This window comes from Ambystoma mexicanum, chromosome 2q, assembly GCF_040938575.1.
Source record: "Ambystoma mexicanum isolate Mex_15411 chromosome 2q, UKY_AmexF1_1, whole genome shotgun sequence".
NCBI lineage: Eukaryota > Metazoa > Chordata > Amphibia > Caudata > Ambystomatidae > Ambystoma > Ambystoma mexicanum.
The window spans coordinates 351,489,090-351,516,911 of NC_090924.1; the positions used below are offsets into that span (position 1 = coordinate 351,489,090).

At 46.0% G+C, this 27,822-nt stretch overlaps 1 protein-coding gene across 1 annotated transcript in view; it reads left to right on the forward strand.

Annotated features, from left to right (window-relative positions):
• Window positions 1–27,822, forward strand: part of PRKCB (protein kinase C beta) — a 1,331,636-nt gene that overhangs the window by 779,052 nt on the left and 524,762 nt on the right. The window contains exon 5 of the mRNA XM_069647368.1: window positions 7,331–7,459. Within this exon, the coding sequence (XP_069503469.1) occupies window positions 7,331–7,459 (129 nt within the window). The remainder of the gene's footprint in view (window positions 1–7,330; window positions 7,460–27,822) is intronic.

Consider the following 27,822-nt stretch of genomic DNA (forward strand, 5'->3'; position numbering starts at 1 on the left):
CTACTGAGTTGGTTTGTCTGTTGAGGGAGAGGGTGGAATCTAGGTAGATTCCGAGGGTTTTAGTGACATTGGTGACCTTGATGATGTTGCCATCAATGTTGAAGGCCTCATATTTCTTGTCGAGTTTTGAAAGTTTGGACTGAGAACCTAGGATGAGTAACTCCGTTTTCTCATTGTTTAGGCAGAGCCCGTGGTGGGCCATCCAGGCCTGGATGACGGAATAGACTGCATTGAGTGCTTTGACGTCAGTTACATAATCACCTGTGATAGGGATGAGTATCTGGGTGTCGTCCGCATAATTTGTGTAGGTGACACCCAGATGGTCAAGAATATCAAATAGTGGTTTCGTAAACACGTTATATAGCGTAGTTGATACGCACGAGCCTTGTGGGACTCCGCATGGAACGTGAGCTGGGTGAGCGGCGGCAAGAGGCGAGAAGACCCTCATGGATCTGTTAGCAAGGAATGAGCTGACCCAGGAGGTAGCTGCGTCAGAAAAGTGGGTGGCAGTTTTGAGGTGCTCGCAGAGGATTTGGTGATCAACCAGATCGAAGGCTGTGGAAAGATCCAGTAAGAGTAGGAGCCCTTGTTTGCCCTTTTCTTTCAGATCTTCAATTTGAGTTTTTAGATCTATCAGGGCTGTTTCTGTGCCGTGTCTAGGACGGAAGCCAGATTGCCCGAGTCCTAATAAGTTGTTGGTGTCGAGATAGTCTTGAATTTGGAGATAAGCAGCACGGTCCAGGATTTTAAAGAGGTAAGGAACCGTAGTGATAGGCCTGTAGTTGGTAGGGTTGCTAGGGTCTAATTTAGGTTTTTTGATTAAGGGGATTACCCAAGCATCCTTGAGGTTGTTTGGTGCTATGCCGGTTTTGAAGGAGGAGTTGATGAAGGAGGTGATGAAAGGAGCGAGGTCAGACGCTGATTCCTTTACAACTGTTGCTGGGCAGGCGTCACCTTGACAATTGGAGGGTTTTAACTTCGTCATGATATTTTCCACATCCTTAATGGTAAGTGGTGAGAAGCTAAAGGGTGTGAAGGAGTGTTTAGGGGAAGGTATGTTGTAGGATTGGGTATTGCCTACTAAGTCCAGGAGATTTTTTTTTGGTGTTGATTTTAGCTTGGAGTGTTGTGATTTTGTTTAGTAGTGCTTTTTGTATGTTGGTGCACCAATTGGAGTCAGGGGTACATGTCTCAAAAGGGGCGACAGGGGACTCTAATTCCTTAAGGATTTTAAAGAGTTCCTTCGTGTTGGATTGCGCTTGTATGATCCTGTTATTGTAAACTTCTTTTTTGGCCGCAAGTATAGCTTCCTTGTACGTAAGGGTGATGGCTAAGAGATTAATTTTATTTACTGGCGTGGGTGAGCTTCTCCAAAGTGACTTCATTTTTCATTTATCTTTGCGGAGTTCACGTAGGTGTGGGGTAAACCATGAATTAAGGTGGTTGCGCTGTTTTTCTTTGCGCTGTTTGATGGGGGCAATGGAATCAAGGGCTTTTAACATAGCTCGGTCGTATATATCCACAAGGACGGTAGGGTCATCACAGGTGGAGGAAACCGAATTTAGAAGCGGGAGGAAAACGGGGACTAGTTTCTCAGTAGTGATATCCTTCTTGTTGCGAGTCAAGGTAGGTGGTGCGGTACATGGTTTGTCTGTGGGTGGACAAGAATTAATAGAGAATGTTATTATATGATGGTCGGACCAAGCACAAGGTGACACTGAGATTATGTTTAATGCACAATTCATGTCTGAAACCCAGTCCAAAGTACGTCCCTTGATGTGAGTAGGTTCATTGACGTGTTGGGTAAGGCCAAAGTTGGATAGGACACTGGCTAAATCACAGGCTTTGGTGTCATTGGTATCTAGGTAACCTAAGTTAAGGTCTCCAAGTATGATGATTTGGGATTTAGGCTTCGTGTTGGATGCTAAGATGGATGAGATATCCTCTATGAATGTGGAGGTGGGGTCAGGTGGCCTGTAGATGAGGTGCATTAAGGCAGTGTGATTGGGTGAGGTTGGGATTTTAATTGAGAGTAGCTCAGCGGAGGGCAACTGTTGGGTGTTGACAGCTCTCAGCTTGAGAGAACTCTTGAATATGAATGCTAGTCCACCCCCCATGGTTTGGTTAGTGTCCCTGTCACACCTAATGATGGAGTAGCTGTCGGGGATGGCAGGGTTAAGGCAGGTCCTGACGCCGCATGTAACCAGGTTTCAGTGATTGCCAAAAAGTCAAGGTTTTCAGTCACAATGAAATCAGCGATATCTAGCGCGTGAGCAGGGACCGAGCGGGCGTTAATGAGCGCGCCTTTGAGTTTGGCTTGGTGGTTGGGGATGATGGCTGGGAGGGCCTCGGTTGTTGGTGAGGTAGCTAGTGTACAGGTATTGTTCAAGCCGTTAGTAGCATCATCCCTACTGTCTGTATTCAGGTGGTAGGACCAATGGTGACATCTAGTTGCTAATCTTTGGTTACGGACTGTGGTGACACAGGGTTTGCTCAGTGGGCTTGGGGATAAACAACTAGATGGGCATGACGGTGCGGTTTTCTCTGTGGTAGGTTTGGGCCTAGCAGTGTCAGGTGGGGATGCGGGGTAGACGTAAGAGGTGATGATGTTACGTGGTGTTGTTTGTGTGCTTGAGGGGTAATAGAAGCGAGAGCCAAGCCTAACGTTCCTGACGCGCAAATTGCATGGTTGGTTAGGGATAGGTTTGGTGGTGAAGTGTTGTAGCCATAGGGCTGACTCATTGAGATATGGGTTAGGTGCTGTCATGTTCCAGGAGGGAGGTGAGCACGGTGGGATTGTCAATGTTGTGGTGTCCAGTTTAAGGTGAGTGGCCATAGTGGAACTAGGCAGCGGTATGGTTAAGGCCAAAATGAAGTACAGTGAGTAGAGGGCAAGGTGTAGCGAAGGCATGTGGACAGGCTTAAGGGTGATGAGGTCAGGTGATGGGCATTGCAAGTAAGTAGTCAAAGTACAGAGCATAGTTGATAATAATGTCGTACAGTGTGCTGTGGAGACCTGGTGGGTGGGACTTGCCACAATCAATGTCTGGTAGTTTAGCATAGTAAAGTAAGATAATCTATCGAGGATGAGGGTCTGTGTTGGGTATATAATGAATTTGGGGCAGCGAGTGTCAGGTGGTTGCTAGAAGCGGTTGCAGAATACCACGTAGAATGCAGCATGTGAAACAGAATCATAGGCTATGACAGTTCATAATCAACGTATCTAGCGTAAACTGGCCATTTGGTAGTATGCAAGGAATCCTAGACGTGAGTCCTTGCGGGTTTTGCTAGTAATAGATACGAACATTTAAGGCATTAAGTGTAATAGTTTGCATTAACAGCGGATGAGGAAGTGATATGCAATGCGGTATGGCTAATAGCACAGATGGGGATTTAGAAGGACCAGGATAGAGCAGCGTAGTCTGCACCTAGATCCGCTATGCAACAACACACTAAACAAATCACCTAGAGTCAAAGCATAATTAGGTATCGGCGTGTTAGGGCACTGAGAACAGCGGGTCATTGGAAATGCAAGGTTAACGTTGGCTCATAGTTAGTTGAGGCTGAATCAATGGAAAAAGCATGCAATTACTAGGTATGCAGGCAGGTTAAAATACCAGTATATGCGGAACAGCGGATAATATCACAGTTGGCGGGAATACGGTACGTTATGAGCTGCTACGAGTGAAGCACATGGCGCGGCTGGGGTGTAGGTCTGGTAAGCGGGTGCACCTTATAGTACCTTTATTATCCTTTGTGCTGCATCGGCGAGCAGGGGGTCCAGTCAAGTGGCAAGTGAGCAGATGCCGTTTTACGCCTGCTCGTCGATGGTTGGCTGAGGTGTGGTGGATGGCTGATTTTCTAGGAGCTTCTAGGTGTGGATGGATCTGACTCTGATGGGGGCGAGGTGTTTTACAAGAAGTGGGTTAGCGGAGCAGAGTCACGCGCCGTGCTGCCGGCGCGGACAGGTGCAGACAGGAAGTGTGCCTTGGGCTCTGAGGGCCTTAGGCGAGGTGGGCCGTCTTCCGCCTCCGGCTCACGTAGCTGCTTATGAACAATGAGCACGGAAGGTTGCTAGGCAACTAAAATAAACAAAAGTAGGCTCCGTCCTGCGGCGGCCATCTTAGGGTTCTGGGGCCACGGCAACGGCTCTTCGTGGCGAATGCTGGGGTGGATGGGTCGTGGTTAGTGGCCTTGATAGGGAGCCACAGAGGATTGCAGGTCCCACGGCGAGGGAACCGCACCAGCAACAGCTGATCAGCTGTACGCAGCTCGAGTGAGGAGGCGGCGTCTAGCTGTCCCTGCAGCGCGCTGGCCTCGCTGGTCGGCAGGCAACCCTGATGTAAGGCAACCCCTCATAGTAGGTAGGGCAGGAGAGGCTTTTCTTTTCCCTTTGTTGTTGCATATAACCAATGTGCCACCTCTGTGTCGGACTCACTTGTGCACCTTTGCAGGGTGCATGTACAGCGTTGTGTAGCCTTGCAGATGTTTCTATTCATTTTCCAAGTTCAGGCCAAATGCTCCCATAATGGCATTATATGCCTTGAGTAGTCACCACGTGTAAACTATAACCAGGTGCTGCTTTGATATGAAGTGCCCTAATGATGCTGAACATTGAGATGATGTGATCTGGGAAGGCTCTCTTGCTACACTGGCTAGGACCAATGTGTGCAAAGCATAAATGCCCTACCCTATTCGACAATTCAACAACCGTCACTGCTGCTTGAGTTTAAAGTCACCTGCTATTCAGGCTGGCATCCAAATCCCACTGCTTTGTTCTCCATCAGTCCCCTTTCAAGAGTGCAGCACCATGTGGCATTAGTCTTACCTTGGCATCTACTACCATACCCCTCATCATGGTTCAGACTGCAGAATGTGTTTTGGACAACACTGCTCTGATTCTAGCTTAGGCAGGCCTCCCCCTATCCTTAGTCTTTTGATGAAATACAATATAATATCTTTCACCATTTTTGTGGCGTTCCAAAGGGTCATTGTACAATCATTTGAAACACTCCTTTAAGATGTCTCTTAAGCCCCTCACATATTGGTGGCTGGCTCTGTGTCATCACATCAACCTGTCACAGCTTAAATGGGGTCACTTATTTGATTTGCAAACTTTTTCATTCAATATTTACACAGCCATTCCCTTACCAGCTCAGCTTGCTCTTGACTCTCCCAGCTCTACCAAATACTTCTCTGCCCCCACTTCCCCTTCCCCTCTATATGATGTCTCCAATGAACATGAAGTGAAAATTGTGGTGCTTATGCACAGTAAATAGGAGGCACTGACCAACATTAAAATGCATCTTTTGGACACTTGAAGCTGTGTTTGGCATCTGATGAACTCCATTAGACCTACAAGGTGGACCAATGCCTATGGTGACTTGTACCATACATGGCAGCCCGTAAGTGCACTGGGTGGCATATTTGGGGATTTTGAAGCTGTGTTTCAATTATGATGGCAGCAATTCCACATGATACCGTCTGTTTGAGTCATTAATTGGCACTGAATGCACTAGGTATTTGAGTCTGCATTTGTCTTCTGATGATAGCAGTTAGATATCTGAGGTGGAACCATATATATGTTGATGTATACCATTTATATGAGGCTATCCGGACATGTTGTGGCATTGGCAGAGGCGTAGACAGGGTAGGGCCTGAGCGGGCAAGGCCCACCCAAAATCTGTAAAAAGCCCATTCAGCAGCGCTGTGTTGGTATTTACAGATGTTAATGTCACTGTGGTGGGCCAATGTACTTTAGCTTCAGGCCCCACTAGTTAGACAATCCGGGCTATGTGTCTGGGCAATGGAGGCTTCCCATGGCATATTATAAAAGCAAGTATGCACAGGAGGTTGAACACTGCATATAGTGCCTTATACCATCTATATGAGAATACATTGGTATTTAATGCCATTAAGATATGTGTGACTCTGTCTGGCATGTGATAGCAGCAATTGTTCAGTTATGCAAGGCTGTCCAATATATATGGTGACTTTTACCATTCAAGTAAAGCTTTTATGAGCTTTTGGTGGCATTACTGGGGCATTTGAAGTAGCTTTTGGCCTATGATACCAGCTGTTATGCACGCGGGGTTGAGCACTACATTTGGTGCCTTACACCATATATATGAGGCCTTAACTTGCTGTGAATGGCATTGTTGTTTTTTTTAGGCTGAACTTGACATATCTTGGCAGCAATTACACATGTGATGCAAATGAGCACATATTGGTGACTTACAACATCCATGTGCAAAATAAGTGCACTAGATCGCATTACTCGATATTTGAGGCTGCACCTGGCATATGATGGCACCATTTACACACACGTGAGATTGCACATACAGTGTCTCATACCATGCATAAAGGCTATTTAGTGGCAGTGAATGTTATTTCTGTGGCATTTGGTACTGCACTTCACATACTTTGCAATGTTGGCAATTAGACAGGTGAGGCTCTCCCTTAAATTTTGTGTTTATACCAGGTGCCTGCGGCATTAAGTGAAATTGGGATATCACTGGACATTTGAGGCTGTGTTGGCATATGAAGGAAGCAACTGTAAGGCCGGGACATACATATGTTGGCTGTAATAGACATAAGATGTCAGTGTCTGTATGTAGGATTTGCATACTGTATTATGGCAGCACCTGGGAATGTTTGGCTTTACTTAACATATGATTGACATGTAAATGTATAACCGGGTAGAAGATAGCAGTAAAAGGCCATATAATACTACAGTGGCAAATGACAGTGCCCATTGGCTATGCTGGTCCTGCTGGGTGAACCCTTGTCATATCTTACCCTACCCATGGCACAGAAAAGAAGTAACCTAATAAAAATATGGCTGGTATCTAAAATAGTAATCTGTCAGCTTCAGTATCTATTTGGTATTTTAAGCACATATTATCAGACCTGTGAGTCCTTCCTGGTATGTCATGAGGCGTAAACGTTATGTAATGTCATTCCCTATGATGTTGTTGGGGTTAAAGGTCACTTCCTGTGATGTCACCGGGTGTTTCATGTCACTTCCGGTGCCCCAGGCATTTTGGTGAATTGACGTCACTGCCACACTGTGCCCCAGTGATAATACTGTGCAACTTCGCACTTGCACCAGTGCAAGGTTTCTGTAATCTGGCCCCTGGAGTCCCATTGTGAGTTCATCTTGTGGACTATTAGCACGTGCCCGCTCTGGGCACCATAAAGGGAAGGCCTCACTGCACTGGGCATCATCCTCCATGATAGTCTCATTACCCCGATCTGACCCCTTCAGTAAAGCAGATGCAGTCTACCTTGAGAACACTGACGTCAGTCTTTCTCCTCTTTCTGTTTTCAGCATGTATGATGAACGTTCACAACCGCTGCGTGATGAACGTGCCCAGTCTTTGTGGGACAGACCATACAGAGCGCCGGGGCCGGCTACACATCAAGGCCGAAATCAGCAATGAAGTCCTAACAGTCGTGGGTAAGTGAGTACGCTGGCACACAGATGGTGTGTGAATAAGGGTCCCCTCCTGAAAGGCATTTGCCCCAGTGTGATTGAAATACACATTTACGGCCCGATTTCTGGACTTTTTTTGCATGGTTCAAAGTGACTTTGCACTGCTGAAAAGTGACTTTGCACCGCCGACACAAACCCTGATTCATGGAACTGTGCAAAGTGTATTTCTGCAGTGCAAGGACTGTGCAAAGTGTATTTTTGCATTGCCATATCCGCACAGTATATTTCCAGGGTCCAGTCATTCCCTTGGATATAGACGATGTTAATTTGACCATGACTGTAGGCATGTTCAAATTAAAGGCATTTTTGCTGTGATTGCGATTTATGGCCTTGCATTGTCATACTTTTCCCAGCAGTCTCTGAAGTGCAATAATTTAGTGCATGTGGCTGTTAAGTGAAAGGTTTAGGGGTTCGATTCAACCCACTGGAAGGTAAAGTTGCCAAACTCTTATAAAATGTATGTGGGTTCATATTGTTGCCAAAGAGTGTGATGTTACGGGTACTGCCCGTGGTCACCCTCCCTTTCTCCAAAACCGAGACTGGGATTTTACATTTGAAAAAAGGAACAGAGGGTCTGCAAAGCCAGGACATCTGGTCGCCCTTTCTATTATGGCAATGATAGGGCCCCAAATAGGGCTGCCAGTTAGTTGCCCCTTCACGGCTGCTGCTCCACCCTCTGCTATGCCAGTCCCAGGATCCAATCACTGCTCAAGAGATTGGTGCCGTGCTTGTCCACCTATCGAGTAGTAAAATCCAGTTGGGTTTTCACAATTGTCAGGAAATATGTAGATAATCATAATTAAAATGTTTGTTTATTTTATGCCAACTGTCTTCATACACACAGAGTGCAGAGGGTTCTATGCTGTTACATCAGCACTTATTTTTTCGATGAGTGTTTTTGCCAAATGTTTTTTTTTTAAACTCATGTTTCTTTTAATATAGGAGGGGGTCCACCCTCCTATTATTTACTCCCTATTCCCCACACCCTTCTATCCCTTACATCGCCTTACCCACACCCTCAATATTTTTCAATGAAAGATGTTTCCCCAAAAAACGATTTGACAAATATACTGACGATGTAAGAACATGATACCAGTGCAGATATCATCAGAACAGTCGAATTGCCAATGCCCTGAGAGCGCGGTATGCAGCCTCCTTGCAACTCATTACCGAGGGCAAGGTGCCACTCTGCCTTTGCCCCCGATACGGAGTCCCACGCAGTGCCTGCGCTGCGTCATCAGCTCCCACTGCCAGTGCACCCCAGTCCTGGGAGGAGAGTCAAGGGCCTGACATGAAGTGAATGTGTGCATAGGGGCCAACTTTGGAAAAGGGGCCGGAGGATGATTTCTTCGGTGTACGATGTAACGCGCCACTTGCGTGCCCCTCGCCCCCGCACCACCTCCTCAGCCTGGAAGTACATATTAAGATTCTTTGTGTACCATCACACACACTTTCTGGGTATATTATAGGTGCTCTTCCTACCTTATATCCGCGTCATGTCAACTTATTGTGTCGGCATATCATGTCTATTAGCCTTGTGACCCCCTACCTTTGCTGCCGGTGTGGAGGGTCGCTGTAAGTGGCTATTCCTTCTTTGTCTGCAAAATATCCATCTAGTCCCAAGTACACAGGCACCTGCACGCTTGATAGACCTCTAAACTTTGAACGGTGTGGTGCCAGCGGGTAATGTTACTGCCATGTCATGTGGCTGAGGTTACAAATAGTCACAGACTGGCTTTTTTATGGTTATTTATAAAGTTTAAATGGCAAGTGTTTATGTGCGAATGTCTCAGATTCAGTCTGATCCTTGTTATCTCCACCAACCCCCTCCTCACCTGAAGTCTTTATGACTGAGGTACCGTCTGAATCAGAGTCCCAGGATTCATCCGTTGGTATCTCCTTTCTTCTCTGTCTCCAAGAGTCGCTGGGCTTCTTGGGCGTCCTTACTCCTGGTTTGGTGCGATGGGTATGGGCTCCACTAGAGGCCACTTTGCCTGAGATGCAATTTGCCTGGCAGTGGGGACCCCAGGGAGCCCACCCCAGACCAGGGAAAAAGCCTTGCCGAAAAAACCCTGGTAGGTTGTGATATCTTGCTGGGACTACTGGTCCCAGAATGCACTGAGATACTGAAGGAGTAGGCAAAGTCCACAATGGCTCCAAAGAAACACCCTAGAGGGCAGCAGCAGGATACTAGGAGTCCGGAGGGCTAGGTTGCAGAAGAATATCAGGTTCCTCGCAAGAACTGCGAGTTAGGAAAGAGGGAGTTCCAAGAAGGTAAGGTAAGCAGTAGACAGCATACAGCGGAACAGCCGTACGAGAACGGCAGAAACGGAAAGGGGAAGCCGTTCGGAAAGCGGCCAGGAGGAAAAAAGGAAAATAACACACGAGCGCTGGGAAACACTTGCCAAAATACTGGAAGTTGCAACGCAAGTGCGTTAGCAACTTCCGGGAATATAAAGTCAAAAGACTAGAACGCGCATAGCGATTCCAGGGAAGGAGTCCGTCTTCTACCTTCTTTCCAGTCTCCATCTTGGGTATAGTCTCCACGGCGGGCGAGTTGTGACAGTATGACCCCTCTTTAGGCCTCCACCCCCTGGTTTTCCGGGATGGAGGTGATGGAATCTCCGTAGTAGACGAGGAGCAGAAATGTTCTTAACTGGTTCCCATGTGCATTCTGACCTTGGGTATCCTTTCCAAAAAACCAGGTATTGTAATACACCTCTTTTGTATCTGGAATCCATGATGTCGGAAACTTCATATTCCTCAGTGGTCTTTGGGGACTTTTGAGGGGAGCTTTTTGTCTTTCGTGAATGAGGGTCCTCAATATATGGTTTAAGGAGTGAGGTATGAAAGACAGGATGAACTCTTTTGAGAATCGGGGGAAGGTCCAGTCTAAAAGCCACAGGATTGATCTTGGCTGAGATACGAAAGGGCCCAAGATACCTGGGTGCAATCTTTCCTGGATGAACCCATCTGGGTAAATACTTGGTGGATAACCACACCTGCCTTCCTACTTCCCACTGAGGATTTGGGCTTCTTTTTTCATCTGCCCATCTTTTACAGTCTTGTCGAGCTTTTGCGAGATTGGATTCTGATACTCGATGCATCCTCTGTATGGTATCCAGTAGATGATCCACTGAAGGTGTGTTTGTAGGAGGGATACCAGAGAGAGGTATATGCTTTGGATCGTAACCATAGGTGCACTTGAAAGGACTCATGCCTAGGGAGGTATGTCTAGTGTTGTTATAAGAGAACTCGGCCATGGGCAGAAGATGGAACCAATCGTTTTGTTCTTGGTTACAAAAACACCGTATATACTGTTCGAGAGTGGCGTTCAAACGTTCAGTTTGCCCATTGCTTTCCGGGTGGAACCCTGAGGAAAGAGATCTCCTGATTCCTAATGTTCTGCACAGAACTGTCCAGAATTTGGACGTGAATTGAGCGCCTCTATCTGAGACTATATTGGTGGGAATCCCATGAAGCCTGACTATGTCCTTCAGAAAGACTTCTGCAGTCGTGCTGGCAGTAGGGAGTCCTTTAAGAGGAGAAAAGTGAGCCAGCTTGCTAAAGGAATCGATTGTGACCATTATGGCGGTGTGTCCACAGGATTTTGGCAGCTCCACTATGAAATCCGTGGATATCTGTTGCCAAGGTCCTTCGGGCTGTTTTTCTTGTTGTAGAAGTCCCAGGGGTTTGTGGTAATCGTACTTGTTTTGAGCACACACAGGGCAGGTCTTTACATACTCCTTCACATCCTTAGCCAGGGAAGGCCACCAAAATTGGCGAGATGTTAACTCTAGTGTGGCTCTTTGGCCCTTGTGTCCAGCAGAGGGAATATCGTGACACCAGGACATTGCTTGTACTTGGAGTTCTCGGGTTGGTATATACAAAGCTTCCTTTTTAAAGAGAAAGTTGCCCTTCCCTTTCAAATCCATTTCTGAACTCCTATTGTTCTGTTGTTCCGCTTTTACCCGTTGCAAAAATGTGTTTATGTTGACGATGAATGTCTTCCCTGCTAACATAAGTTCCTGTTCTGGTAGATCTCCCGAATCTTCACCCATACTCCGAGAAAGGGCATCTGCCAGAGTGTTGTCCTTTCCTGGGAGATAGGTGATCTCAAAGTCAAATTGTGAGAAGAAATACGCCCACCTAGCATGTCGTGAGTTGCGGCATTCCATCTTTTGAAGGACTTTAAGGTTTTTATGATCCGTACGGACCAAAAACGGGACTACAGAGCCTTGTAGCAGATGTCTCCATTCCTCACACGCTTGTCGGATGGCCAGGAGTTCTTTTTCTAACACGGAATAGTTGCGTTCACTAGTGGTCAACGTGCATGAAAAATAAGAGACAGGATGTTCTAAGCCGTCTTCCTCCTTCTGTAGTAATGCTGCCCCGATAGCACCGAGGGAAGCATCAGTTTCCACTATGAAAGGGCGTGTTTGATCTGGTTGTCTGAGGATCGGAGCTGTTACAAAAGATCTTTTCAAGGTTTGGAAGGCTTGTTCAGTGTCGGAATCCCAATGGAATTTCACCCCCTTTTTAAGAAGATTGGTGATAGGTAGAATAATCTCAGAGAAATTGGGGATAAACTTTCTATAGAAGTTCGCTAGTCCTAAGAATCGTTGGATTCCTTTGACATTAGAGGGTACAGGCCAATTTGTAATGGCATCCGTCTTGGCTGGATCCATCTGTATGTTATCTGCAGATAATATAAAACCCAAATATGGTACTGTGGATGCCTCAAATATGCATTTTTCGGGTTTAGCTAGTAGACTGTTTCTCCTTAAACGTTGTAAGACTTCTGTTACCAAGACACGATGTTCAGCCAGGGTGGCAGAAAAGACAAGAATGTCGTCTAGGTAAACGACCACTGAGGAGTAGAGCATATTTGAAAACACATTGTCCATGAATCGTTGGAATTGTGCCGGTGCATTGACTAGTCCAAAAGGCATTACTCTATATTCGTAATGTCCTAGAGGTGTCCGGAAAGCCGTTTTCCACTCACCCCCTTCGCGGAGTCTTAAAAGGTGATAAGCTCCTCTTAAATCCAGCTTGGTGAAGACCCGGGCCCCCTGGACAGCTTCAATGATGTCCTTCATTAATGGCATAGGGTATCTATCTCGCACTGTAAGACTATTCAGACCTCTGTAATCTATACAGGGACGTAGTTCTGTTGTTCCTTTCTTTGGAATAAAAAAGAGAGAAGCCCCTGCTGAGGAAGATGACTCTCTAATAAGGCCGTTCTCTAGTTTGGTGGCAAGGTACTCTTTCAGAGCTTGCTTTTCCGGTAGTGACAACGGAAACATTCTCCCGAAAGGCACAACTGCTTCCGGTGTCAGATCAATCTTGCAATCTTCTCTGCGATGTGGTGGTAGAATGCGGGGTTGTGTGTCTGTGAATACATCAATGAATTCCTGATAGGGAGCTGGTATCATGTTGACACTGAAGGAATGATGCAGTGTTGCTTGAATGACTGGGGTGATTTTTGTAGTTAAGCAATGTTGACTGCAGTACTGTGATTTGAAGTCTACTGTATTCAAACTCCAATCAATGTGAGGATTGTGCTTTCTTAACCAGGGAATACCCAGTATTACCGTAAAATGTGCCGCCCTGATCAGATCAAATGAGAGGTATTCCTGATGATTAGCCATCTTTATCTTCAACTCCTGTGTTTCGTGACTAATTGGGCCTGATGTTAGTGGGGTACCATCGACTCCTTCCACCGGTATAGATCTGATCTTCGATCGTCTGGGTAAGAGATGTTCCTTGGCCCACTTGTCGTCCACAAAGTTGCCAGCCGCTCCACAGTCTAACATGGCTATGCACTCCACGGACCCTGTCGGCTCCCATTCTATTAGTATCTTGATCACCATAAGACTGCAACAGTCCAAAGCCGACGGCTGCGCTAAGTGACAGGGATTTATGGTGTTCACCCCTTCCCTTTCCCTGTTTAAGGTTGGGGTCCTTCGTTTCCCTGTCTTTTGGGGGGTACTGCAGGACAATCTCTTAATAGATGGCTGTTCGACCCACAATACATACACAAGCCGAAGTCCCTTCTTCTTTTGCGTTCGCTAGTAGATAGAGGTCCACGTGTGGTTCCAATTTGCATAGGTTCTTCCGTGGATCTCTTTTCAGGCATCGAAGAGGGGTTTGGTCCTGATAAAAAATTGCGTGGTCTTCTTCTTTCTGCCTTCCTTTCTGCCATACGGAACTCTACTTGTAAGACTAAGGAGACCAGGTCTTGGAAAGAATTAGGTCTGGCAACTCTTGCCAGTTCGTCCTTAATGTCTTCGTGGAGTCCTCTTCGGAATATAGTCTATTGGGCAGTTTCAGGCCATCCTGCCTCTGCAGCTATCCTTTGAAATCTCACAAGGTACGTTTGAACATCCGATGACCCTTGTCGTATGTCGAGTAGATTTTCAAAGGCGGAATACAAGACCTCCGGTCTCTCGAACCTTTCTTTTAGTCGTTGTGTGAATAGGCCGTAATCAATGAGAACCGGATCTGAAGTAGTAACAAAAGGCGTAGCCCATGCCAGAGCGTTGCCTGTCAGATTGGATATCAAGAACCCAACCTTAGTTCTGTCTAATTCGTAGGTCCTGGGGCGAAAGGCGAATTGGATTGTGCAGGCATCCAAGAATTCTTTTAATTTCTTTGGGTCCCCATCATATTTCCCACACGACAAGGGAAGAGGGAGTAGTTCTCCTCTGTTATCATACCGTTGAGGTGCCCGTTGTCCCAACTGTTGAACCTGTTGCTGTAATGCTGTATTGTCAGCTCTTAGGGACTGTACTTCAGCCGTCAGGGCCTGGATGGCATTTACCATTTCTTGGTATTGTTCTAGGGAGGCCATAATCTCTGGGCGTTGCAATCTCTCAGATTCAGTCTGATCCTTGTTATCTCCACCAACCCCCTCCTCACCTGAAGTCTTTATGACTGAGGTACCGTCTGAATCAGAGTCCCAGGATTCATCCGTTGGTATCTCCTTTCTTCTCTGTCTCCAAGAGTCGCTGGGCTTCTTGGGCGTCCTTACTCCTGGTTTGGTGCGATGGGTATGGGCTCCACTAGAGGCCACTTTGCCTGAGATGCAATTTGCCTGGCAGTGGGGACCCCAGGGAGCCCACCCCAGACCAGGGAAAAAGCCTTGCCGAAAAAACCCTGGTAGGTTGTGATATCTTGCTGGGACTACTGGTCCCAGAATGCACTGAGATACTGAAGGAGTAGGCAAAGTCCACAATGGCTCCAAAGAAACACCCTAGAGGGCAGCAGCAGGATACTAGGAGTCCGGAGGGCTAGGTTGCAGAAGAATATCAGGTTCCTCGCAAGAACTGCGAGTTAGGAAAGAGGGAGTTCCAAGAAGGTAAGGTAAGCAGTAGACAGCATACAGCGGAACAGCCGTACGAGAACGGCAGAAACGGAAAGTGGAAGCCGTTCGGAAAGCGGCCAGGAGGAAAAAAGGAAAATAACACACGAGCGCTGGGAAACACTTTCCAAAATACTGGAAGTTGCAACGCAAGTGCGTTAGCAACTTCCGGGAATATAAAGTCAAAAGACTAGAACGCGCATAGCGATTCCAGGGAAGGAGTCCGTCTTCTACCTTCTTTCCAGTCTCCATCTTGGGTATAGTCTCCACGGCGGGCGAGTTGTGACAGAATGTGAGACCATTGCCGTTCCATTAGAAGATGTTGAACACTAGGGGGCTATGGAAGAAGCCCCATGTGAATTGGGAGAGCAGCAGGTTAAGGGCATGTTACATGCTGCGTTCAGTGGAAGGATATGTATAGTTTCCAGCTGTTCTTTTTTATCCCACAGTGCATTGCTCTATTGTTATTCTCTCAAGGGTTTCATAAGAGTAATGTACAATCAAGTCAAGACAGCTCTTTCACACAAAGGAATGTGCCACTAGTTATCAGATTAAACCTTTCACCGGCTTATACATTTTATTTTTTAATTTTTGATTTAAAGTTCTTGTTGAAACTCCCGTAGGAGGGCCCTATATGAGACACGTGTTTCGGCACAACATGTGCCTTTTTCAAATCAGAGCAATGTATGTTACAATGTCACATATCCCTTTTTTTGGTTGGTTTCTTCCTTGCATGGCATCATAAAAATCTTGCGTTCAATGTCCTCTCTCTGTCGTACATCCGGGGTTAAATCCCTCCTCAATAGTTACTATCGGAGAGCCGACAAGTGGGTCCTGGAGAAGACACTTTTGAGGAGCGATTTAACCCTGGATGTACGACAGAGAGAGGACATTCAAACCAAGATTTTTATGATGCCATGCAAGGATGAAACCAATCAAAGAAAAATTGATATGTGACATTGTAACATACACTGCCCTGATTTGAAAAAGGCACATGTTGTGCCGAAACACGTGTCTCATATAGGGCCCTCCTATGGGAGTTTCAACAAGAACTTTAAATTAAAAAATAAAAAGTATAAACCGGAGAAGGGTTTCATCCGATAACTAGTGGCGCATTCCTTTGTGTGAAAGATCTGTCTTGACTGAATTATCACAGAGTTAGGGAACCGATTCTCCGTTTTCTTTCACGCGCATGCGACACAGCAGAACCCACAGAGTAGGAAAATGGCGCATAGCACACTAAACTGATATTCTTCAACCCCACACAACGAAACATATAATCTATAATCAAAGTGAATGTTTGGAAATGGAGCAGGTTACAAGTTATTAATGTTCGGCAGCGCAAAACCACGCCACCGACCATTTCCACCTGGGTGCAATTTCTTCACCTGTGCTGCTATTATTGTTATTACTATTATATCTAAGGGGCAAACTTTGATCGGCAGAAGCACAGTGCTGTACAGGTCATAAAGCAAAACATTGGTAGCGAGAATTTAACAAGTCTTCAATCACGCTAGCAATAATGATCACAGTACAATATACGGATGGGGGTGTGCACAAGATAGTCAGAATCTAGGTTACACCAAGTTCTTCAGGTCTTTCCGAAACTGAAGGACACTCAGTGCTCTGCTTTTTGCCACCGGGATGGAGTTGCAGAGAATGGACGCATAGCATTGTAAGGGCTGTTTCCTAGTTTTATACTGGCAAGCCACTTTAGTTTCCAGTCTGGTGCTGATCTTACTGCGAGATAACTCTGTGCTGCCTGGTGTTTTTTGTTTGGTCATCAGGTAGGCTGGCGTACCAGCCGTGGTTGTCTTTTAGGTGAGGCATTCAGTTTTGAACCGCAGTTTAGCTGGAATGGAGAGCAAGTGGAAGTTGCGCACGGTGTGGTGATAAAGTCGCATTTCCTAGAGCCGGTGCAGACGTGAGCTGCACTGTGGTTGGCAGCTTTGAAGGTCGCCAGGTGTGAAGCCCGGGAGTCATGCGTGAAGGGCTTACCACCTTCCAAACGAGAGATTTCTAGAGTCTGCACCACCATTCAGAACTCTTGGGGCAGCAGGAACAGCTCAATGGTGTGGATTAGAGAGATCTGATGCCAAGCCATTTTCGTGATGTGTTGTTGGAAGGATATATTGCTATCCACAATGAAGCCTGGCGATTTTGTTTCGTGGGTGAGGTGAGGGTTGAACATGTCCCAGCGCATTTAGTCCCTCTGCCTTTGAATCTTTGCAAGGCATGAGACGAAGCGAGCAATATCTTGAGGGCCCTTGGCCTTTTGGCATAACTATGTACCATCCGTGTACTGGTATATAGCACTTTTGGAGATCGACTAAGAATGAGCTCAACATTTCCACATGGAGGTTAAAGATGGAATGGATGCCTGGTGTCTGCCAGATGAGTCAAATGTGAACCATTTTATTAGGTGGCCAGAGAAGCCCAACCTGTGTGTAGTTGAGGGGGGTAATGTGTGATGGTCGACTGTATTGAGCGCAGCCGAGAGTTCCAGAAGGACTAGCAGGCAGGAGTCTGAAAGGTGTGGTCAGCCACCTGGATGGCGGCAGTTTCAGTGCTGCATTCAGGATGCAACCGGCATTGGTTGCTCACTTCATGTATGTAATTGGTTAGCAACTACCATCTTGACGACTTTGATGATGACCTGGAGGCTCATTACAAAAGAGAGAAGCTCCTTATCTAGGGGAATTCAAGCATGAAAAGGTATTAAATACGTTGAAAGTTGGTCAAGTAATTGCAGGTGCACTGGAGAACAAAACAATTCCCACTATGGAAATTCACTTGCATCGCTTCTCATCCATATTGTTTACTGAATAAGGTCACACTGCCTACTTAATACGATTGAAGTACAGACTAGTAGGGTCATGTACCTTATGTTTTTGTAGACCTTTATCACATTTAGTATGCACAATATTTAAATTGTGATTTTATTGATAGCTTTTACAACATACTAAAATCCAAGATGGCGGTTTCTGTGAGCTATGTTATTATGACATCCCCTAATTACATATATATTGAAATACTATAATAATGGTGGATATCTTTTTGCCATGCATACAGTGGCGTGCTGGAGTTTGCGTGACCCTTTGTGTACAGGTAGATGAGCCATGGACTGGTGCTCCTTTTTAATCTTTTCCCCCCACACCTATGATACTAGTTACAGATTGATATGTTCTTTTATTTTCCCTTTTTAATGTTTAGGTTTATTTATTTATTTATTTTTGCATTTATTTAAAGCTCACATCACCCGTAGGTATCTAGGCGCTAGTTTCATTGTGGAAGGGTAGGTTTTTATAATGAGCTCTTTTTCACTCACGCGCGGGTCCGGGATTCGAACTTGTGTTTGCTCAGCGTGGTCTGCTTTCCAAGACCCGCGCATTGCCACAGAGCTACCCTCCTGTCCTACTGTCTATGGCCCTCATTACGACCCTGGCGGAGTGGGTTTACGCCAGCGGTATTCGCGGCGGACCCTTCCGCCCTACTACGAGTTCCCGTAGCGCCATGGAGCGGTTTCCGCCTGGTTTTTCCGGGCGGAGAAATCCATGGCGCTACGGGACATTGTTGTTAATTACGCCACCGTAATTTACGGTGGCGTAATTAACGCCTTCCCCACTCCCATTATACCCTATGGGGCAAAAATGGGAATGGGGAAGGGTAAAATGGGGAATGGGGATTTACCGCCCGCCAAGGTCGGAATGGGGCGGTAAATCCGCCAACCCCCATGGCGGTATCGGCAGCTTTCCGCCGTGCTCCATGGTGCATATTGCACCACGATTTCCGCCAGGGTCGTAATGAGGGCCTATGTCAATATTGATTTGTCCCATCTTTAACGAGTTTGACTACAATTGGGACGGTAGGACTTCTTTCTGCCCACTACTATTGTAGCCCGGAAGATATCATCTGGGTAAGAGTTTGGTTTTATGGATGCACACATGTCTGAGAGATCCTCTGGCGAGAGGAGAGGGAAGTAGATCCAGGGTTAAATGCCTCATGGGTAGTAGAGGAGGCGGGAGGGTCCCACCATTTGGAGCACTCTCTGTGAAGGCTGATGTATGATCTGGTTTAGGGTTTGAGCAGTGATTGACTGCTGCTAAAAAGGCTGCGCTCCTGTAAGATGTTGCTGTAATGGTGATGGTGTCATTAGTAGCCTTTGCTCCAAATGTTAGGGTCGCCGTTTGGAAGGTAAGGCCTTGAGGGATAAAAGGACCTCCGGTTTGTGGGTCTTGAGCCCGCATTGCTCAAGAGCTTTAATGGACAGTTTTTTTTTTATATAGAGCTCTCGAGTGTATCAGAGGACTGAGAGTTTGGTTCTTGCCGTTCACAGAGGTGGGGTTGCTGGAGAATGTGTTATCCAGCACCTCTACTGGAAAGCTTTAGAAGGAGCGACCTGCCTCCATGGGGCCTTTACCCTGACCCTAGTGGTCTATCAGGAAGTGTGATAAGGGGAATTTGGTGGCTGCCTGGTCGGTCCAGCCGAGCATGGTGGGCTCTGTGCTGCTTAGGAGTAGGGAAGAGGGTAAGATGGGGTCTTGGGTTGTTATTTCCCACTGCTCTGTGTGCTTTGTGGATCCAGGGCTTCTGTGAGCTTCTTGCATTGTTTATTTTGAATACACACATCGAGAAAGGTCACGAAAAAAAATCAAAATACGGGTCTCTCATCAAGGAATCAGCAACACTGCTTCACGGGTTCAAATCACTCTTCCATTGTGGGTGAGGCCCGAGACTTGCTGGCAAGTTGGCATCGATGCTATTGTGCAACTCTTGTGTCTCACTTCTTAAGGACATATTAAATACTCGAAGATCATAGCCCTATTGTCTGAGTATTGGAGCCTTAGCCCCACTGATGGTTTATTTTCAGGGCCCTTCTCTGCAACAGGTCGGGAGGAAAGCTCAGGGGCAATGCGTATGTCTTGGAAGGAAGACCACGCACAACAGCACAGGTTCGATTCCCAGACTCACGCTTAGAAACGTGTCCCCGGCGCTAAGCGCATTATACATTATAAAAGAATAATGATAATAATAATTGGGTGACTGTTGCCCCCTGGGGCGGGCCGCAGGCTGTGAGTAGTGCCCACATTTGGCAGCCAGGTGGCCCCATGTCATGTGTGAAACTTTCAGCCTTGCCTGGACTTTCAAGCTGCACTTGTAGTTCTATACATAAAACCCGAAAAATGAAAGGCATGCCCCAGAATCCCAGTGCCAAGTGCTGTTGGCTTAAACACCGAATTTGCTGAGGGCGTTGCATGCTGAGCGAGGCTAAGGGCAGGCTTTGATTCATTTTGCCTTATGGTTAATCTGTAGATTTTGGCTGTGTGCACCTTGGCATGCAGAGGTGAGTATAATCAGAGCTTTAAGTGGCTTGGAGCTAGAGAGGGATCGACCGTGGCCGTCTCTAAATGTTGCCCTTGAGCTAGGGCGCTGCTGCTCTGCCCAACTACTTCCCGCAGTAACGTAAATAAAAAGATGAGTGGCAATGCCGCCCTTTGCCAGTAGATGTCCCTGTCAGCCTGACTTAGAATCGCAACATCAGTTAAAGACATTTGGAATTAGATTATTTCCATACAGGTAAGGGAAATAAATGTATAAGAGAATACATTATTTTTTAAACACATATTAAAGTATTGTTATTAAAATGATTTTAATTGGCACATGGATTTCTTTCAAAAGAACTGGTAGATGTTATGATGCACTGACCTATTTTTATTTGATGTTCTTTTTAATATTTGAATGTATTTATTTTGGTCAAGGTTTTTAGAGGACATTAATTATGTTAACTGCATCTTTTAAAGTGCAATTTATTTCCTTTCTTTGCACATATGCAACCTGGATTGTTTTTGTTAGATCACTTAATTACAAAGGCCCCACCTCTTTTGAAGGTTCATTAATTATTTGGGATTTGGGCCACACCCCTTTTAGGCTACGCCCCACATAAGGCATCATAAGACGTTAGTATCCCACTTAAAGCACTGAGTACAATGCATCGCATGTGAAGCGGGTGGCTGTGCTAGGTTAGTGTCTGCAGTCCGGGAAGGTGCTGCCACCCATGCCATGACTGGGGTGAACTTCATTCATGGGTCTGGGTGCGCTCTGCTAGCGCCCTTCATCGAATCTCTTGAAATAGCTGCAAGCACTCCTCTTAGTGTTACCACTCTGTCGCGCAGGGCCTCTTTCTAGACATCTCATGGTCTCACTGTACAAGCAGAATGGCAGGGTGTACAGAAGCCCTCTTTCTACTGCTACTGCCTTTGGTCCAGATGGGTATTATAGCATCTCCACACATTCTGCAATGTTCCTTCTCTGGCACTGTCTTTGCCTCCCAATGGCTCTGCCTCTCTCTCTCTCTGCGCCTGCCTCTTTCTCCCCCCTCCCCCAATCTCGTCTTTCGGCTCCCTGCAATTGGGGGAGCTAAATGATCTCTGGGAACTAGTGGCTCTGATATCAGCCATTATGTTCTTTATTTAAATGTAGCTCTAATTTTCTAATATAAGCGAGTTTACCTCTAGAAGCGGTGGCCATGTTTTCAAAGGGTCACGTGGTCACTAAGCTGCTGTTGTCTTTTCTGTCTCTGCGATTTCTTTAATACTTGTTTATTTTTCTGGTTTATGTTTACGTTTTGTAGAGTCTAAAATCAATAATACAAAAGGCCATACTTTTGGAAAGAAGAGGCTTTGGGAATCGTTTCCCCAAATTCCAAAAGTAAATGATTAATTTGTATTTGTGTGGTTCGGTTTTAGCAAGCTTCTCTTGGGCCTATTGTCGTAGCGGTTTAGGTGTAGCTCTTTTCTGAGTGGCCGGCCCCTCTCCTTCTCTGTGGATATGGTGTTGCTGCACACGCGATTTTGTTCATACACTGTTCATTATTGTCTGAGTTGTATGCTTGTTCTTCTGGAATCTTGACTCCTTTGAATGATGCAGTAGGGTCAATTCTTAGTTTAACCAGCAGGTGGCGGTGCGCTCTTATTTATATTCTCAGTAAATTCAGTACTTCCAAAGTGGCAACATAGATTGATATTCCAGTCCACCAGTATTTGTGATCAATCCGTAAAATACCCAGCAGGGAGAGCAATAGCACTACTCATAGTGCTGTACTCACAAAAGAAACGTGGTATTATAATCAGAGTACATTTAATAGGGGGTCAACGCATTAAAATAATGTATTTCAGTAAACAAACTGATCATTCTATTTCAGTCCTGGACTTTACATGTGAAGATATCTTTTTAAATGTGTTGAATTTAGTTTAAACATGGATATCGAACGGGCGTTATTTACATCACGCTCTGCCCAGCAGAGGCATCGGAATACTGCCTTGTCTTTTCTGACTTGAAAATAATACCCGTCAGTACCTTTCACCTCACCCGAGGGCTCTCACCCACGAATCCTCCTCTTTAAATGGAGGGATCTAAGCTGTCAGTATTACCCCGCTCAGCTGCCGCTCTCAAAGAGTTCATCCACAGCACACTCGCTCACACCTCAGCTGAGTGATGAGCGCATTGAAACCCGGGGATGTCTGTCGATATATGTCTGTGGTGGCTTGTGGGCATGTGCCCAAAGCTTGAGACCTGGCAGCTCAGGATAGACTGCCCCTTTCGAAACAAGCCTAATTTCCCTCTGGGTTTTAGTTTCTGTGATGGCTCGGCAGCTGGGTCAGACTGGGATAAGAAATAGGCCTGGTCACCCAAAAAAAAATGGCCCACCCCTCGCCTCACGACCCTTGACCTCTGATGACATCACCGGAAGTGATGTCATTTGAGCCCACCCCAAAGTGACACGCCAGAAGTGATGAAACACAACCTTTCACCCCTTGACAAAACAGGAAGTGGCATCAAATAGCATTGTTACTAAATACACTACGAAAAATATGGCTATGATTTCACTAATGTGATATACATTTCATATAAGAATGGATCACCATATGTATCATTAATATCTGTGTGTATAGAGCCATATTGTTAAATTGCTGTGAATCCAAGGACAAATGATAATGTTATTGTACAGCACTTGCGCTTAATCTCTTTTTTATAGAACAAATATGCATACAATATCACCCAACCTGTGTTGGTACTCATTTATCGACCTAAGAAGGATGAAAGGCTTTTTGGAGAAAAAAAAAATCAGAAAAAATATATATATATTTTTTTCATTTTTTTCCTCCAAACTGGGCCAGGCCTGTCCAGAAACCGGCCCCCAATCCCCCAGGGACGATTTTGGCCCGCCACGGGCTAAAAGGCCAAGGGGCCAATCCGACCCTGCTCGGCAGGCTGAAAACATGATGGTTCGGAGGTGTTCCATTGAGCTAACCGGGCTTCAACCCCTCCCCCACACATCCTCCTCGAAATGTGAGTTTAGGGGTGGCGTTTCTTTTGAAGTCTCTTCTCGCATGATCCTTTCCTGAAACTGGCAGGGTTCAAGTTTTACCATCGTCTCTCTGCCTCTGGAAAAATCAAATGGACACTTCCAAGGGCGTAGACTTTGGGTTTTTCCAGGAGGGGAGTGGTGAGCAGGACGGCAGCAAAAAGAAGGGAGTGGGGAGGGGGCGCCGACAAAAAAAGTCACATTTTAAGTATAGGGACTTTCACACAGATGGTCTTTCCCAGAAGGGCCTGGGAGGGGTGTCTGTGCGGGACCCGGAGCACCCGCCTACTTGGCACACCTGCACACATTAGCCCCTTGCCCACAAATGCGAGCCAACATATGACAAATGTGTCCTTTCACATCCGATGGGAAGGGGCTGATGTGTGCACTTGCATTGTGTTAGGCAGAGAGGCGAGGGAAGCCTTTCCTGAAACTTTAGCGTTACATTTTTACAGTGTTTGTGCAGAAAAATGTACTTGCACAAACGCAGTCAAACTTTCAAGCTGCTGCTTTCAAGGAAGGCTTCCATCGCTGCTCTGCATATTGCGGTTTAAAGTGTACTATTTGACAGTTGGGTCCAACACCAGACCTTGGGGGCAGAGTAGACTTAAAGTTTGCCCCAGCCAGATTCTGAAGTGGCCCGTAACATCACCAGTTAGCTCTCCCACCCCCCAACCCGTGAAATGTAGTTTTTGTTGCGCCGCTGATGCCAGTGGTTAAGATTCCGGCAGCCCTTCCATCCATTCCTCTTCACTTTGATTCATGTTGGTGAAACCATTCCTGCAGATGTGTCCAGATGTCCTTGGCGTAGATTTCGGCCTTTCCATCAGTAATATAGATGAGGAGATGTGACGGAAGTTCCAAACCTGTCACCTTTTTATAGAACAGCACTTAAATAATTGTGGACCCGGAGGAACGGGAACGCATAACGTTAGTCACTGCAGTGGCAGCTAGTGATTTTTTTTTTTTTTATTAGAGCAGTGTACATGTTTTCGTCAAATATGTGGGAGAGACCGAGTTTAGCGAGGGAACCCAAACCTACCAAGGGGAGTTCTTCCCACGAGAATATTTTTTAAAATAGTGGCTTAAAATAGTACAATTTACAGCACTGTCTCCAACAAATGTGTTAAAAAGCACAAAGTTTGCAATCGGTTTTGTAGGGTAACTCATGGAAAAATCCAGTAGTTTCAAGTCACCAACAGTGCAGAGGAGCCTTTTCCAGTGCGTTTCCATGATGTCTTCTCCCACAATATATGCCAGTGTAAAAAACATTGTTATGCTGGCTGTGCCCATACATTTCCATGTTGACTGCACCAATGTATGCCAGTATTCATATATAAGGACAAACTCATGTTGCTTTGCGCAGAATGCCATTAATGATACTTTAAAAAACATGTCAAAGCTGGCTCTGCCAATATATGCCAGTATCCCCAAGTAAGAACATACTTTTGTTGGCTTTGCCAGTAAAAATGCCATTCCACAATAAGAAAACTTGTCCAGGCTGGATGCAACAATGTAGGCCCTTATGGCAATGTAAGAACACTCATAATGTTGGCTTTAGCCTTGATGCCCAGCAAGAAAATGCCAGGCCACAATAATAATATGTGGTCAGCTAGGCTGCTCCAAAGTTAGCTAGTCTAGCCACGCAATAACACTTATAAGGTTTGCTTTACGATCGACGCTCATTAAAAATTGACATCTCACAGTAAAAGTAGGTGACCAGACTGGCTGTACCAAAGTAGGCCAGTGTAGCGATGATATAACACTCATCATGTTTGCTTACCAATTTGCCTGGTAAAAAAATTCCTCCACCCCTGCCCCAAATCAGGGCCCGGCACAAGCATGTACAGATTTATGCGCAGCATTCACTCACTCATTTGCACACACATTCACAAAACATTAATTTGCTCATTCACACACACACCCAGTCATTACAAACTCACTCATTCACAGGTGCACCCTGGCAACACATACTCACTCACTCACTCACACACACAGACGCACAAACACACACATACATGCACACAGGCATTCATACGTTTATTATTTTCCTACCTTCAGCACTGCTCCGAACTCTGTTCCTCATTGCAACTCGCAGTAGACACACAGGCTCCTGTGCAGCATGAACAGGAGCCCGGAAGCAGGGAGTGCTTCTTGGTTCCTGCACATGTGCAGAGGCACTGAGCACTTGATGCACAAGTGCCCAGGCTGTCTGAAAGTGTGGGAGGTGCAGGAGTGCCTCCTATGCACATTCATACATGCAAATAATCCCAAGCTTTCACCCCTAGTGGGCCCTGCAAAGCTCGAAAAGCAAAACAACCTCTATCTTGCATGGCTCATTGGGGATGTACACCGGGGAACCCGAACTGTCAAAGGGAAACCAGCCCTGCAGTGTCACTATAAAAACTCTTTACCAGGCAAAGTTAGGCAGAATAGGGAGAGCCACTCAAGGCGTTTTGTCCTTCTGAAAGCATCTTCTCACCCACCTCTACTCTCTTGACATCTTCCTTTGCCACATCACATAGTGCAGTCTGGACCAGATAAGAAACCTTGGGAATTACACTATCTCACACAGAGCCAACCTCCCAGCCAGAGACAAAGGCGACTTCTTATGGGGCCCAACATTATTTTCAAATCTCCCGATAGCTGTGCTGAATTAAACTTTAGTGTGACCTCTTTTCTCCTTCCCACATAACTACCCACATATTTGAAGGCATCTTTTGCTACAGTCAGGGGGCACTATCTAGCAGGGGCCTTGAAACTGTGGGGCTGGCCTCTAAGGGGCCCGCAAGAGCCGCAGGGGGTGTGAGTCTCTTTAAAAAGGGATTTTCTTTTCTTATTGTATTTATTTGATTTTCGATATGGAGCAGACTACAAATATTTGTTTACTTTGCCATTGTATAGCAGAGAAGAGGAAGAAAACGACAGACATGACCAAAGGCATAAATCTGCTTTTAATAGAAAGTGTAAGAAGTTATAGCCGGTGGAGGGGCCTGGAACACTATTTTTACTCAATGGGATGCTCAACATAGAAAGGTTTAGATACCAGTGTCTTGTGAGTGCTTCATTTCCCCCCCATTACAGTTTAATTTAAAGGATTTCTCCCTGCTGACTCACAGTCCCGAATGCCCTCCAAACTCTGACTGAAAGTGTATGATTCTTGAGGTTCCCTGCATATACCAGCAGGTCATCTGACCTAAAGCTCTCTCCGATCCTCCACACCGCATGCTCATTGCAGTCCCTCCACCAGGGGATCTTGTCATATCCAGTTTGCGAGAGGTTCTATGGCCAAGAGGAACAGGAATGGGGACATAAAGCACCCCTGTCTCGTGCCCCTCGACATGGCACCTGTCATGAAATGCACCCCAACTCTCTCCTGTGGCTCTTTGTACAGGAATTTCGCCGAGCCGAGGGATTCTGGGCCAAAACTCTTACGACTCAGAAAAACGAATCTATATATATCTACTTGGAATCAAATGCTTTTTCTGAATCAATGGGAATATTAGCCCTGGAGATATATGCAGTTTCTGCCAACACAGGTTCCATGTGCAGTCTGCGCAAATTCTGTTGCTCCGGAACAAATCTGCTGATATCCAGGTGGGTCGTTGCCTTATAATGGACAAGAGACGGTTCACCAGCACCGTTGCCAGAAAGTTAATTCACTATAAATGCTGTCATTCAATGTAAGGCACTAGCATCTGGGACCTTCCCCGCTTTCAGGATCACCATCATTGTGGTTTCTCTCGTGTCCCCTCTCAGGGTTCCCTACTTTCCAAAACATCGTCCTCATATGATTTACTGTCTTCTTCCGTTGTGGTGTGTTGAATTCTCGTGAGAGTCCATTGGATTCCCTGCATCTTGCCTTTGTTGATCTGTTTCATGGCACTGGTCAGTCAGTTCTGCCCTGTGAGTTCCTCTTCAAGGGCCTTCGACAAGCAGGCAATTCTGACTTATTGGTGGTTTCAATCAAGGCCAGTTCTTGGGAGGAACGCAGGGTAGACGAGAAACGCATCTATGACATCAAATGCAGCCCATTTCACTGAATGACCAAATCAATGCAACCATTTCCAAGTTATTTAAATTAGTTTGTGTCCTTCCTTTTCACTTCCATACATCTCACTGAGTTTGTGGGTTACCTTTTTATTATTTTGTAAGGTATAGTGCTCCCTTTTTTATTGCATATCAGGGATATCCTCCCATTCCCTGTTGCCAGCCTGTGTGCCCCTATTAACCTCTTATTCCACTTTTCCTGATCCTCCTTTAATGTTTCTTTTGATTCATTCCTGTTTTCTTCTTTGTCTCTTTGCATATTCCACCTTATTGAGTATCTGTTAATCCAAAACAGGACTGCGAGACTTGTCCCTGGCCTCAAGCCCAGGGATCGTATCTCTCCTGCTCTAAGGATCAACTTCGAGACCCTCTGCATCATCCACAAGGCTTTTCTGGGGCCTGGGACCACTCTACCTCCAACCTTTTCTTCCAAAACATCTTCCTCCTCGAGCTCTCCGCTCATCCCCCTCCAGCTCGTGCGGGGTGCCATGGCATGGTATTTGGTGCCACCACTGCACATAGTGCATTTGCTGTGACATGCTTGTGGCA